Here is a 13,164-nt window from a genome sequence, read left to right as displayed (position 1 = left end):
TTGATCAAAGTTTTTTTTTTTTTCTTGTTTTATAGTCTGGATATGGCTTGGGTATAATCCCTACATCATTGATGAGATTTACTGAGGACTGAGGGGACAAGACTGGGCAGGACTGGGCAAGGACTGTGTAAGCCCTTGTACACACGGTTGGACATTCCGACAACCAAATCCGTGTGATTTTGTCTGACAGATTTTGTCCGAAACTTATGTTGCATACACACGGTCGGACAAAGTTGTCGGAAAATCCGATCGTTCAGAACGTGATGACGTTATTTCGTTACGACGGGACTATGTTCAGGCTAGTAGCCAATAGCTTTGGTCCAGAAATTAGACCTGAGCAATCATGGCACTTTTTCCGATCGGAATTCTGTACACACAATCGGACAAAGTCCGATCAGATCATGTTGTCGGAAAGTTTTATAGCCCAGCTCTAAAACTTTGTCCGTCGGATATTCAGACGGAAACAGTCCGATGGAGCCCACACACAGTCGGATTATCCGACAACACGGTCCGATCGGACATTTTCTATCGGAATGTCCGACTGTGTGTACAGGGGCTAAGACTGTATGTATCACTCGTAGCTTTTGATTGTTATACACACTTTATAAAGACATCATACAGCCACAATAATGCAATTATCTGAGATAATATTTGCTTAAACGGGTAACCATTTCCTCATAGGAGCACTTCACGAAACACAGATGTGTCACCAAGGTATAGCTCAACCTTTATTGTACAATTGAGACAAAAGTCATGTTGAACACAGAGAGGGACTAGGAGAGCGAAGAGAGAGGGAATATTGAGGCTAAGCACATACTGCTTGAAGTTCAAAGCCTTTTTTGGCCAACTAGACTGCTCCTTTCCTGCAAAAGGTGTGGTTAGGGGCTGTATGAATGGTTTCCAAAGGTCAGTAGTGATGCGGAGGTCAGAAGTATGTGACATAAAGTTTAGGTGTCAGTGGTAAGTTCAAGAGTCAGTAGTGATGCAGAGTTCAGGGGTCAGCAATGATAGAGGTTGGTAGGGATGCAGAGTTCATAGGTCAGTAGTGATGCAGAGTTCAGGGGTGAGTAGTGATACAGAATTTAGGGGTCAGTAGTGATTCTGAATTCAGGGGTTACTAATAGTGCAGAGTTCAAGGGTCAGCAATGATACAGAGTTTAGGGGTCAATAGTGGTGCAGAATTCAGGGGTCACTAATAGTGCAGAGTGCAGGGGGTCAATAATGATGCAGAGTGCAGGGGTCAACAATGATGTAAATGAAGCAAAGTTCAGGGGTTAGTAATGATACAGAGTTTAGAGGTCAGTAGTGATGCAGAATTTAGGGGTCAGTAGTGATGCAGAATTTAGGGGTCTATAGTGATACAGAATTTAGGGGTCAGTAGTGATACAGAATTCAGGGGTCACTAATAGTGCAGAGTGCAGGGGGTCAATAATGATGCAGAGTGCAGGGGTCAGCAATGATGTGAATGAAGCAAAGTTCAGGGGTCAGTAATGATACAGAGTTTAGGGGTCAGTAGTGATGCAGAATTCAGGGGTCAGCAGTGATGCCAATGAAGCAAAGTTCCGGGGTCAGTAATGATGCAGAATTCAGGGGTCAGCAATGATGCCAATAATGCAGAGTTCAAGGGTCAGCAATGATGCAGAGTTCAGGGGTCAGTAATGATACAGAGTTTAGGGGTCATTAGTGATGCAGAATTCAGGGGTCAATGATGGTGCAGGGTTCAGGAGTCAGTAGTGATGCAGAGTTCAGGGGTCAGTAGGGATGCAGAGTTCAGGGGTCAGTAGCGATGCAGAGTTCAGGGGTCAGTAGTGATGCAGGGTTCAGGGGTCAATAATGGTGCAGAGTTCAGGGATCAGTAGTGATGGAGAGTTTAGTGGTCAGTAGTGGTGCAGAGTTCATGGGTCAGTAGTGGTGCAGAGTTCATGGGTCAGTAGTGATGCAGAGTTTAGGGGTGAGTAGTGATGCAGAGTTCTGGGTTAAATAATGGTGCAGGGTTTAGGGGTCAGTAATGGTGCAGGGTTCAGTGGTCAGTAACGGTGCAGGGTTCAGTGGTCAGTAGTGATGCAGAGTTCAAGGGTCAGTAGTGATGCAGAGTTCAGGGGTCAGTAGGGATGCAGGGTTCAGTATCGGTGCAGGGTTCAGGAGTCAGTAGGGATGCAGAGTTCAGGGGTCAGTAGGGATGCAGAGTTCAGGGGTCAGTAGGGATGCAGAGTTCAGGGGTCCGTAAGTGATGCAGAGTTCAGGGGTCAGTAGGGATGCAGAGTTCAGGGGTCAGTAGGGATGCAGAGTTCAGGGGTCAGTAGGGATGCAGAGTTCAGGGGTCAGTAGTGATGCAGAGTTCAGGGGTCAGTAATGATGCAGGGTTCAGTAATGGTGCAGGGTTCAGGGGTCAGTAGGGACGCAGAGTTCAAGGGTCAGTAGGGATGCAGAGTTCAGGGGTCAGTAATGATGCAGGGTTCAGTAATGGTGCAGGGTTCAGAGGTCAGTAGGGATGCAGAGTTCATGGGTCAGTAGTGATGCAGGGTTCAGGGGTCAGTAGCAATGCAGAGTTCAGGGGTCAGTAGTGATGCAGGGTTCAATATCTGTGCAGGGTTCAGGGGTCAGTAGCAATGCAGAGTTCAGGGGTCAGTAGTGATGCAAGGTTCTGGGGTCAATAATGGTGCAGGGTTCTGGGGTCAATAATGGTGCAGGGTTCTGGGGTCAATAATGGTGCAGGGTTCTGGGGTCAATAATGGTGCAGAGTTCATGGGTCAGTAGTGATGCAGAGTTCAGGGGTCAGTAATGATGCAGGGTTCAGTAATGGTGCAGGGTTCAGAGGTCAGTAGGGATGCAGAGTTCAGGGGTCAGTAGTGATAGAGGGTTCAGTAATGGTGCAGGGTTCAGAGGTCAGTAGGGATGCAGAGTTCAGGGGTCAGTAAGGATGCAGGGTTCAGTAATGGTGCAGGGTTCAGAGGTCAGTAGGGATGCAGAGTTCAGGGGTCAGTAGTGATGCAGGGTTCAGGGGTCAGTAGCAATGCAGAGTTCAGGGGTCAGTAGTGATGCAGGGTTCTGGGGTCAATAATGGTGCAGGGTTCAGGGGTCAATAATGGTGCAGGGTTCAGGGGTCAATAATGGTGCAGAGTTCATGGGTCAGTAGTGATGCAGAGTTCAGGGGTCTGTAGTGATGCAGAAATCAGGGGTCAGTACTAAGTAATGGAGAGTTTAGGGGTCAGTAGTGATACAGAGTTTAGGGGTCAGTAATAGTGCAGAGTTCATGGGTCAGTAGTAATAAAGAGTTCAGGGGTCAATACTAAGTAATGGGGAGTTCGGGGGTCAGTACTGACTCAGAGGTGAGTAGTAAGTGGCCCTCTGACTCATAATACAGTCAAGCTGTTCTCCCCTGCACAGCTGACCCCATGTCATTCTTTGCAGCTCCAGCTCTCTTCCTCCTCTCCCTGGGTCCAGTGGGCAGGGCTAAAGTCCAGGAGCCAACCTTAACCCCACAACCCTGCTATGGAGAACTGCCCCTGCTTCCTCTGGCCTCAGTGGATCATCAACACCAGCTCCCTCTCTGGCTTATACAAACACAGATCTTAACACTGCTGTAGCTGCAAGTGATAAGCATAGCTACAGCTGAGATACAGAAGTCAGATTTGAAAAGCACTTCCCCACACTTGGTGTTGTACACTGTGAGAGGGCACAGTGGGCCCCACCCACCTTGGGGCCCAGCACACATTGCACCTATGGAGAATACATCACTGCAAACTGGGTACTATTGTTAGACAAGAAAAAAAAATCATAGGTGTCAAAATTAACTTGTCCCAATACAGAAGTGATAGCCTCAAGCAATACTAACTTGCAGGTGAGTGTAGAATGAGGAATGTCTACAAAGGATTGGAAGAGCCATTTCTGAAGTGGAAATGCAGAGGGAACCAGATTGGCATGGACAATCTGGATAGTGTACCCTCTGTCCTGTGCAGGGTATACTTTTAAAATCATTTGGAAATCAACATTTTTTTTTATCATTTACTTAATATTATGTTTTCATTTATATCCTCATAAAGCTGTCCTTGCCCTGATCAACCAAACATGGGTGGGGATGGTAAGGCTGTAGCTAAAGGCTTACAAGCAATTATATTCATTAAAAATGTACCAGTGGCTGGAGGTGGCCCAAAATGCAATTGAGGTACTAGCCTGCCCTACTACATGTGTAGGAGATGGCCTTCAGTGCAGCAGGTAGGATTTTTAATAGAAAAGCAGACTTTTAATAACCTAGGGTGGGGTGTCCCATGTTTTGGGTGCGTGTCATTTTTCTTTTTATTAAAGGATGCATTGAGGTGCTGCAAAAAAACAAAACTGTCCCTGATTTGGAGGGGCTGTCTCTTGTTCAGCACAAAGTCCCTTTGTCCCTCTTTCCTCCTCATTTGTCCCTCATTTTGGTCTGATCTATATAGTTGTATATTAAATGCACAATTTATATATAAAAAAGTGTTTCCCAGTGCTAAACCTTTCATCCAATTTCTAAATTGCTGCATTTGTACATTCCAAAAGCCAATATAAAGGAATAGTAGTGGTATTTTTTTTCAAAATTCCCCTTTAAAAAGGAAGTAAAGGCTATTTAAAAAAAAAATGCAACCTGCAGGGCAAAGGCATAATGAGCTAATATGCATAGTATACTAGCTCATTATGAATAGTTTACCTGAGAACGAAGCCCCCGAATTGGTCCTCCATCTTCATCTTCGCCGCTGCCATGTATCCCGGAGTGACTTCCGGGCCTCGCTGCTCCAGCGCTGTGATTCGCCGGAGCCGCAATGACGTCTCTCCCGCACATGCGCACGGGAGCCGACACGAGCGGCATATCGCCGTGATCTTTGGTGCATGCGCCATAGACAGCGGTGCCTGTCTTTTTGTTAATATCTCCTAAGCCGTATAGGTTTAGGAGATATTTCTTGGACCTACAGGTAAGCCTTAATCTAGGCTTACCTGTAGGTCAAAGTGGTTTGTAAGGGTTTACAACCACTTTAAGGAGTGCCTGATAGGGGGTGTGTTCTATGCCTACATACCTTTGCTAATAGGTGTCCCTCATTCCCACCGCAGAAAGTTGGGAGGCATTAAAAAAGTCAACTCCTGAATGGATTGTCAGCAACAACTACCTGATGCACCCTAATCAGCCCATAGCAATATGTAAACCCGACCACTAAAATGTAAGCTTTAACATTATAATATAACTTGGAAAATGGTCTTTAAAAAAATGGCAACCAGCAACAATTTAAAAAATTTGCTCATGAGCTAAGTTAGCCGCTTGTTTATGAGTGATCAGCTTCTTTGCCCCTACCCATGCTCAGAAAAGAATTGCTCCTTTAGGACCACTTATTTTTATTATATTATATTAATTATTTGTTCTGCGGTGAAGGCTTCTTCTCCCGCCACCCATCATAAACACATTTAGGGCATCTTGTGTGCAACCTTTTTAAAAGCTAACCTGCAGGATGTTTTTGGAATTGAGTCCAATACGCCAACACACAGTCACTGTATAGTTTTCCAGGATGGCTTGCTTAATAGTGTTGGAGTTTGGCTTTCATTTAGAATCTATCATTTATCAGGCATCCATAACACCTCCTTTCAGAAGACCCTATAAATGCCAGTGAATGCGAGGAACCTCAAATATTACACATTGGTACTCAAAGTCTTGAACGAATCCCTCAACATCTCCCATACTTTTTTGAAGGTTTAAAGTCTTTCCTGGAGAGCTTCAGGGTCTCCCTCACCGCAAAGCCTGGCACTAAGACAAATTTGTGGAACCTTGACCTTTTTCACTCCTGTCTCTTTTGGGCCTTTTTGATTGCCACAATTTTTCTTTTTGGCAAGGCAACTCCCCCCAATATGGACATCACCTCTTCATATCAGTCCTGTCCACACACACTCCAGTGATGGCTGCATGGCACTCCTGATGTTGACAAAAGTGGACCATGCCTGCATAATGTGTGTGGAAATGGTCACCTGTACTCTTAATTGAAAATCCACGTGACAGGGTAACCATGCAGGAGAACAATTGGGACACTTGTCACCCTATAACAGAAAAGACCTGAAAAAATACTTTTATTGCAGACCCTCCAGGTAATATTATGGTATCATCATGAAAGCCACAGATTTAGATCTGATGAAAATGTAGTGATTGGGTGTACACACACTTAGCACTAGAAGTGTTGACTATTAGCATTATATTAGCATTCCATATTTTTCATATATTTCATATAATTTTTCATATAAAGCATTGTACGGTTTAATCTCTGACCATAGCTCAACACTGGCTAAAGACTGGCTATGAATAGACAAATGCTCTCAAAAGTAGACCAAGGGTGACAACCTCGTGAGAATGAAATAAATAATACTTAATTGTTGAATCTCTTTTAGACTGTAATAGACTGGTGAAGCCAAGATAAAGGTGATATTTATCACTCATTCATTTTGTGCAGCTTTCTTTATTAGGGGTTAAAGCAAAACCTTTCTTTAAGTTCACTGATCATTTAAATGAGATAAAAATATTGATTCCTTTATCAGGTTGCCTTATCACGTGACAGAATGGTCAATGGAAAGTTACTACTGCGTTTTGTAATCTTTATTTTGTTCCTGGGCTTCCTATGGCACTGGACAGCAAAGCAGGTAAATCAAAATGAACCAATTATTACTATTATTATTGATGTTATCAACGGTCTCATGCAGATAATGAATAAATTGGTGTGTTAAAGATGTGTTAAACCCAAAAACAAAAATGTAATATATTGCAGTTTACCCATCTTACAATGTGGTGGCCAGCTTTTTTTGGAAGCATTATTTCTTTATTTTCACTTGGTGATCTGGTCAGTAGCACACTTCCTACCTTAGGGTGTCTCTACTATGAATTGCTGCCTACCCTAGTTATCTGTTATCTGTTTATTTGGCTTGTGCACATGTGCAGTTGTGGCTAAGAACATCCTTCTTATTGCTTTACTAATTTACAAATTTAAAAAACGCCCTACTATTCATCCCCAGTTGCCTGATAAAGCATGAAGTTAGCATGTGATCCTAATAATAACTTGCATTTAGTTTGTGTTTTGCATCCTGGTCTCAGTCCTTGCTATTGTCATCCTGTCCCTGGAGTGTCCCTAATTCCCCAGTCATAGCCTAGTTCCAGTTAGGGTTGCCACCTGTCCGGGATTACTATTATTGGTATCGGTGCAACCCTAACTAACATGTAGTGGAGTTCTTAGTCGACTAAAATATGACTAAAACAATTCCAATGACTAAAATACGACTAAAACTAAAATGGCATTTTAGTCAAAGGACATTAACTAAGACTAAATCAAAATTTGGTGTCAAAATTAACACTGCTTGCAGGGCATTGATCTTTTTCCTAATGCACCAACCAGATAGGTACAGATAAATTAGAGACCACCCATCTGTCAATAAGCTCTACTGATAGAGCTCAGGACCAAAATAATCCTGGGTAGTCAGGCACATAGAAATAATGAAAAGCAACAAAAAAGAAAAAGGGAAAGGAAAGAAAGAGGGGAAGAATGAAGAGAAGGTCCATTCCCGGGGTCAAAATAGGTAAACCAAACCACAACCAACCCCCAAAAAATAAAAAATAAATTAAATAAATAAACAAATGTACCAGAGAGACATACATATAAATAGCCCATGGCTCCCAAGTCCATTCAAATTTTTTGACAATGTCCTTCAAGATACTGTCACAAATGTCATGTCTACCTCATTACAGGTGGTCAGACACTATAGCTAGCTACTGTGTGTTTCACCTATAGCAGTCCCCTTTCCTTTAAGACAAACAGGCCTACCGGTACTTGCCCCCAGGACTTATACACAATGCTATAGTGCCTGGCCACCACACCAGGGCACACGAACAGAGCAAACAACAGACTACTTGCAGTTTAGCAGACTGATAGTGTGGTTTTAAGATGGTCCAGGTAATAAGGCAGGCTGAGTTCAGGGAATAGTCCAATATCTGATCCCGGTCATACACAGGGAAATCCAACAGCAAAGCAAGGCAGACAAATGGGAGGCAGCCAACACCCGGGTGCTGAAATGAGGAACAGGGGCACTAAGTTATCATGACAGATAATAACAATATTTTCATGTAACATAATCCAGGTGACCTTTTGCCTAGTCTGTGCCAAGGATACAGTAGGCTGTTTGCAGGACTTAGCAAGACAAGTCATCATAGACCCAAGTAAAATGAAAAATATTAGGCATTGTAAACAGTTAGATAACGGATACAGGAGGCGTTAAGAAGCGATATGTAGGAAGTATGAGGGACACCCTTTGAATCACTGCAAAGATGACATTCCAAATACCACATATCCTAGGACATTCCCACCAGATATGGTACATAGATTTTTTTTTTAAGTAATTGTAAACACTCACCTTATAAAACAACCCATTCAGTTTAAAATAGAAAAGAAAGGCAAACAATTTTTGTATTAATATAAAAAAAAATTATAAATACCTTTTTTTTATGAAAGATCACATTCCCTCTATTTTCAGCTGTATAAGAGCTAGGAGAAGAAGTTCCCACCAAAGCTAGAACTGACCACGATGTGTTTTCTTGCTTAGTGTGGTCAGTTTTTTTTATAGGAAAACAGAGGGCCTCTCTAGAAAACCAGCAGGGGCGTTTTATAAAATTAGTGGGCCTGTGTGCAAGATCATAAGTTGGGCCCAATTGCATGATAAAAAAAAATGTTGTTTGCTTAGTGTGCCACAGTGAAGAGTGGGGATGTTTTTTATTATGCAAGGGGTCTTGCTAGGATTGTAAAAGACCTGGGGCATCTTTGGGCGCACAAAGTAAATGAGTAATGCGGTGCACATAGCACACCTGGGAAAAAAGTGGGTGTGGCCAAATTGTGTCTCACAGGTCAATCTATCCCCCAGTATAAACACTCCCCACCCAGTTCAATCTATCCTACAGTGGAATCCCCCGTCAGTCTGTCTCCCAGTATAATTTCCCCCGGTCAGTCTGTCTCCCAGTATAATCCCCCCCCAGGTCAGGCTGTCCCTCAGTATACTCCCCCCAGGTCAGTGTGTCCTCCAGTACAACCCAGGTTAATCTTTCCCCCAATATAATCACTCAGGTTAGTCTGTCCCCCAGTATAATTCCACCATGTCATTCTGTCACCCAGTATAGTTCTCCCCCAAGTCAGTCTGTTCCCCAGCACCGCTATACTAAACGACAGACTGACCTAGGGGGATTATACTGGAGGACAGACTGATGTGGGGAGGTATTTAGTGGGGGGAAAAGACAGACTTGGGAAATGGGAGGATTGTACTGGGGGCAGATTGACCTGGGGGGATTATACTACACAAACTGAGTTGGATAGGGGCTTATTCTTGGGGGCAAATTGACATGGGGATGGGAGGGATTTTACTGGGGGACAGACCCCAGTACAATTATCCACCTCCCTCAAGTCATTCTATCACAGTCTACACAATCAACCATCCCTAGTCAATCTGTCCCCCAGTATAATCTACCAGGTCAGTCTGTCCCCTAGTTTATTACCCTCAGGTCAGTTCGTCCCCCTGTATAATGCACCCCAGGTCAGCCTGTTCCCCAGTACAATCCCACCGGTCAGTCAGACTGACCTAGGGGGATAAAACTGGAGGAAACACTGATGTGGGGTTGATTACACTGGGGGACAGACTGACCTGGGAAATGAGAGGATTGTACTGGGGGACAGATTGACCTAGTGGGGATTGGATTGAGGGACAGACTGAAATGGGATGGGGCTTATACTTGGGGACAGACTGACATGGGGATGGGGGGAAGGGGGATTTAATTGGGGGACTGGTTCCTGAAGAAGCCCATCTCCTGTTTTTGGGCAAAACGCATTGATCCATGATCCATAAATTCTTTGTTTGCACAGAATGGTTGTATATTGTTTTTGTTGATGTAATGTGTATTCATGATGTCATATATGTTTTTAAACTGTGGACAAATAAAATTTAGATGAATCTCTTAAAATCTATATTGTCATAGTTGATACTGTATCTGGAACCTAAAAATCCCTCTTTCTTTCCCACAATATCCCTATCCTTTCAACATAGTTCATTTATTGTAGGGAAATGTGCCAGTTTTTGATTATAGGCTCCCCTCCCACCCAACCATATGCTTATTGTTATATGTAATTTCAATATAGAAGTCCAAAAGACAAACATAAGTATATTGCTTAGGTTGGTGTCTAGAATTTTCAACTATCCATCAATAGTAATACTTGAAAAACATATAGAATCTATTCAGTCTGGGAGGGGAAGGGAGAAATGAGAGAACACAAAAAAAGAAGAAGAAAAAAACAGGCACCTACTGACACCCAACAACAACATATAGTTGGGGAGATAGTCACGGACCCACTAAGCCCTTGTACACACGGTCGGACATTCCGATGGAAAATGTCCGATCGGACCGTGTTGTCAGACAAAATTTTAGAGCTGGGCTATAAAACTTTCCGACAACACGATCCGATTGGACTTTGTGCGATTGTGTGTAGAGAATTCCGATCGGACAAAATGCTCAGACCAAATTCCTAGACCAAAGCTATTGGCTACTAGCCTGAATGTAGTCCCGTCGTAACGAAATAACGTCATCACGTTCCGTACGATCGGATTTTCCAACAACTTTGTCCGACCGTGTGTATGCAACACAAGTTTCGGACAAAATCCGTCTGACAAAATCCGACAGATTTTGTTGTCGGAATGTCCAACCGTGTGTACAAGGGCTAAGGCTGTGGGGAGGCAAAACAAGGACAGAAAACAGATAGCACCCTCCAGGATATCCAACACTCACAAGAGTCCACAGAGATATTAGTATGTGTTGTTTCATGCAAATGGGTGGAACTGTATATGACAAATCAATGTTAGAAAAGCAACAGCATAACACCACCCCAGATTTATATAAATGAAAGGATTACCAGGTAAGCCTACCTCACCTTATATTTGGCATATGCAATCACAGCGTGTGTGGTTCATTTATCTCATCAACATTATATTCTATATCTTGCCAAACATAAGCATAAGGATGTCTAATAACTGCTACCAATAAAGCAAAACTGGATAACCATGACATGGAGATCAGACATAACATAATAATCATATTGAGGAGTGGTGGGGAAAAATACTTAGAATTAAACTGTCAACCAGTAGATGTAAAAGGTCATCAATCCTCCCATCCTGGATAAGTGCTTTAAATCTATGACAAATGCAAAAGAAAAACACCATCATCCCAATCAATCTTACGTATAATCCACCTGAAACACGAACATCCATTACTTATCAAAACCAAACAATGAAAAAGGAACCTATTTAAATAATGCAAATGCACCACCACACTGGTGTATTTGTGTTCAGAGGGGGGATTTGGAGTGGGGGTGGGAGAGGATGTGTACTTAGAGGGAAAATTCGAGTGGTAGAGGATTTGTGCTAGCAGGGGTGACTTTTTTGTTGAGGGGATTTATCGGATGAGGACAAAGATTTGTGTAGAGATGGGGGATTTCAGCAGTGGGGCAGATTTGTACTGGGGGAATTTATGCTTGGGGTTAAGCATGCAGATTAGTGCTCAGGTTTTTAGGGGGGATTTTTGCTGACACAAGGCTCATACATCTTGAAGGGGGGGGGCGCAGTTTTGCATGTTCGCCCTGGGCTCTAAAGCAGTGGTTCTCAACCTCAGTCCTCAAGTACCCCCAACAGGCCATGTTTTAAGGTTTTCCTTTACTTTGCACAGCTGCTTTAAATCAAGATTAATGACATGGTATTGATAAGAGCTATTTTATCGAAGGGAAGTTCCCAAAACATGGCCCGTTTGGGGTATCTGAAGCCTGAGGTTCAGAACCACTTCTCTAGATGACCTTGCCCAAATGTATCTACCACTTGAGGGATTTCTCTCTGCTATACAGTCCCTGTCCCTCTTGAGAACCTCCCCAAATACCTCCCACCCCGAGTACCCCTACTCAAATGAGAGGGGTATGCTCCGGGAGACTGGGAGATTCTCCCTCTACTGAAGGCAAACACCACATGTAAAACATAGCTGTAGATGTCTTTCAAATATGGGGAACTTCATTTAGTACTCTCTCCGTGTCCACTGTCCATAGATCCGCCCAACAACCCAATTATCACAAGTAACCAAAACCAAAATCTCAACGAAGTAGCATCCAGATGGATTGTTTATTGCATGATCCCATTACCAGTTCAAAGTTTCTGAGTCATACAGGACCCTTTTGTCAGGCATCACATGCCTGACGAAGGGGTCCTGGGTGACTCTGAAACACTGCACTGTTCTTTTGATGTGGTCATGCAATAAACAATCCATTTGGATGCTACTTCATTGATCCATGGTGTGTCCTGCAAATATGTGCTTTGTGAATTTCTGAACCAGTTAGCAGCTAGTTTCCAGCTAGTTGTTGCTGCACCCAAACTTTTGAGAGCTTATCCAGGAATGTGTGCAATGGGAATATGGAGTATCTGTCCTCATCTGCATCACAGCGGGTTCCTCCATGCGTCTCCTCCTCCTAGGCGTCCAACTGGATCACCTGTCCTTTCAGCCAATTGGGTGACGGGTCTCAGGACCTGCTTCCTGATTGTCCGGGAGGAGGATCAGTGTGACAATAGAAAATATTCATTTGCTATTGTAACACACCTGAGTAGGCTCAATTCGCAGTGCTCTGTGCCCTGAGCCCACCCTATTTTGAAGCCTATTAGAGTCTCTGGCTCTAATCATGTACTTCAACCCCCCTCATTGGAATCCATGCATCTGGCGTCCTGCATGGTGGCTGGACACATGGATAGGGGCCCATGAGCCCTTAATGGACAGTCCGTCCCTGATCCTCCCCCAGATCAGCATGTCACAGGGTGCACAGTCACAATCCCTTCACACCCCCATCATCCTGTCACAGGGTACACAGCCACAATTACCCCCACCCCCAGATCAGCCTGTCACAGAGTGCACAGTAACCACTCCAAAAATTTATATACCTAAGCGGCATGGGGAATTTCTTTTCTCTCCTGGGTGCAGGTGCAGTTAGAATTGCACCCTTGCCCTGCCCCTTCACTGATGCCGATTCCACCCCAGATAGCCGCGGACTGCTCATAGTAAGCTGCAGGATCTGTGTATGACTGGAAGAAATCACACGAGATCCTGTACAGGGA

The 13,164-nt window shown here is 43.8% G+C and overlaps 1 protein-coding gene across 1 annotated transcript in view; it reads left to right on the top strand.

The window, feature by feature from the left end:
- The first annotated feature begins 3,852 nt into the window (after nt 1-3,852).
- LOC143925743 (NXPE family member 4-like) overlaps nt 3,853-13,164 on the top strand; it is a 30,431-nt gene continuing 21,119 nt past the window's right edge. Inside the window, exon 1 of the mRNA XM_077450195.1 lies at nt 3,853-3,960. Coding sequence (XP_077306321.1) covers nt 3,853-3,960 — 108 coding nt within the window. The remainder of the gene's footprint in view (nt 3,961-13,164) is intronic.

Source organism: Lithobates pipiens, unplaced genomic scaffold (genome assembly GCF_037356315.1).
Source record: "Lithobates pipiens isolate NorthernLeopardFrog02 unplaced genomic scaffold, aLitPip1_a1.2 Scaffold_22, whole genome shotgun sequence".
NCBI lineage: Eukaryota > Metazoa > Chordata > Amphibia > Anura > Ranidae > Lithobates > Lithobates pipiens.
The sequence above is the reverse complement of the archived record's forward strand: the minus strand, read 5'-3'. Positions and strand labels throughout refer to the sequence as shown.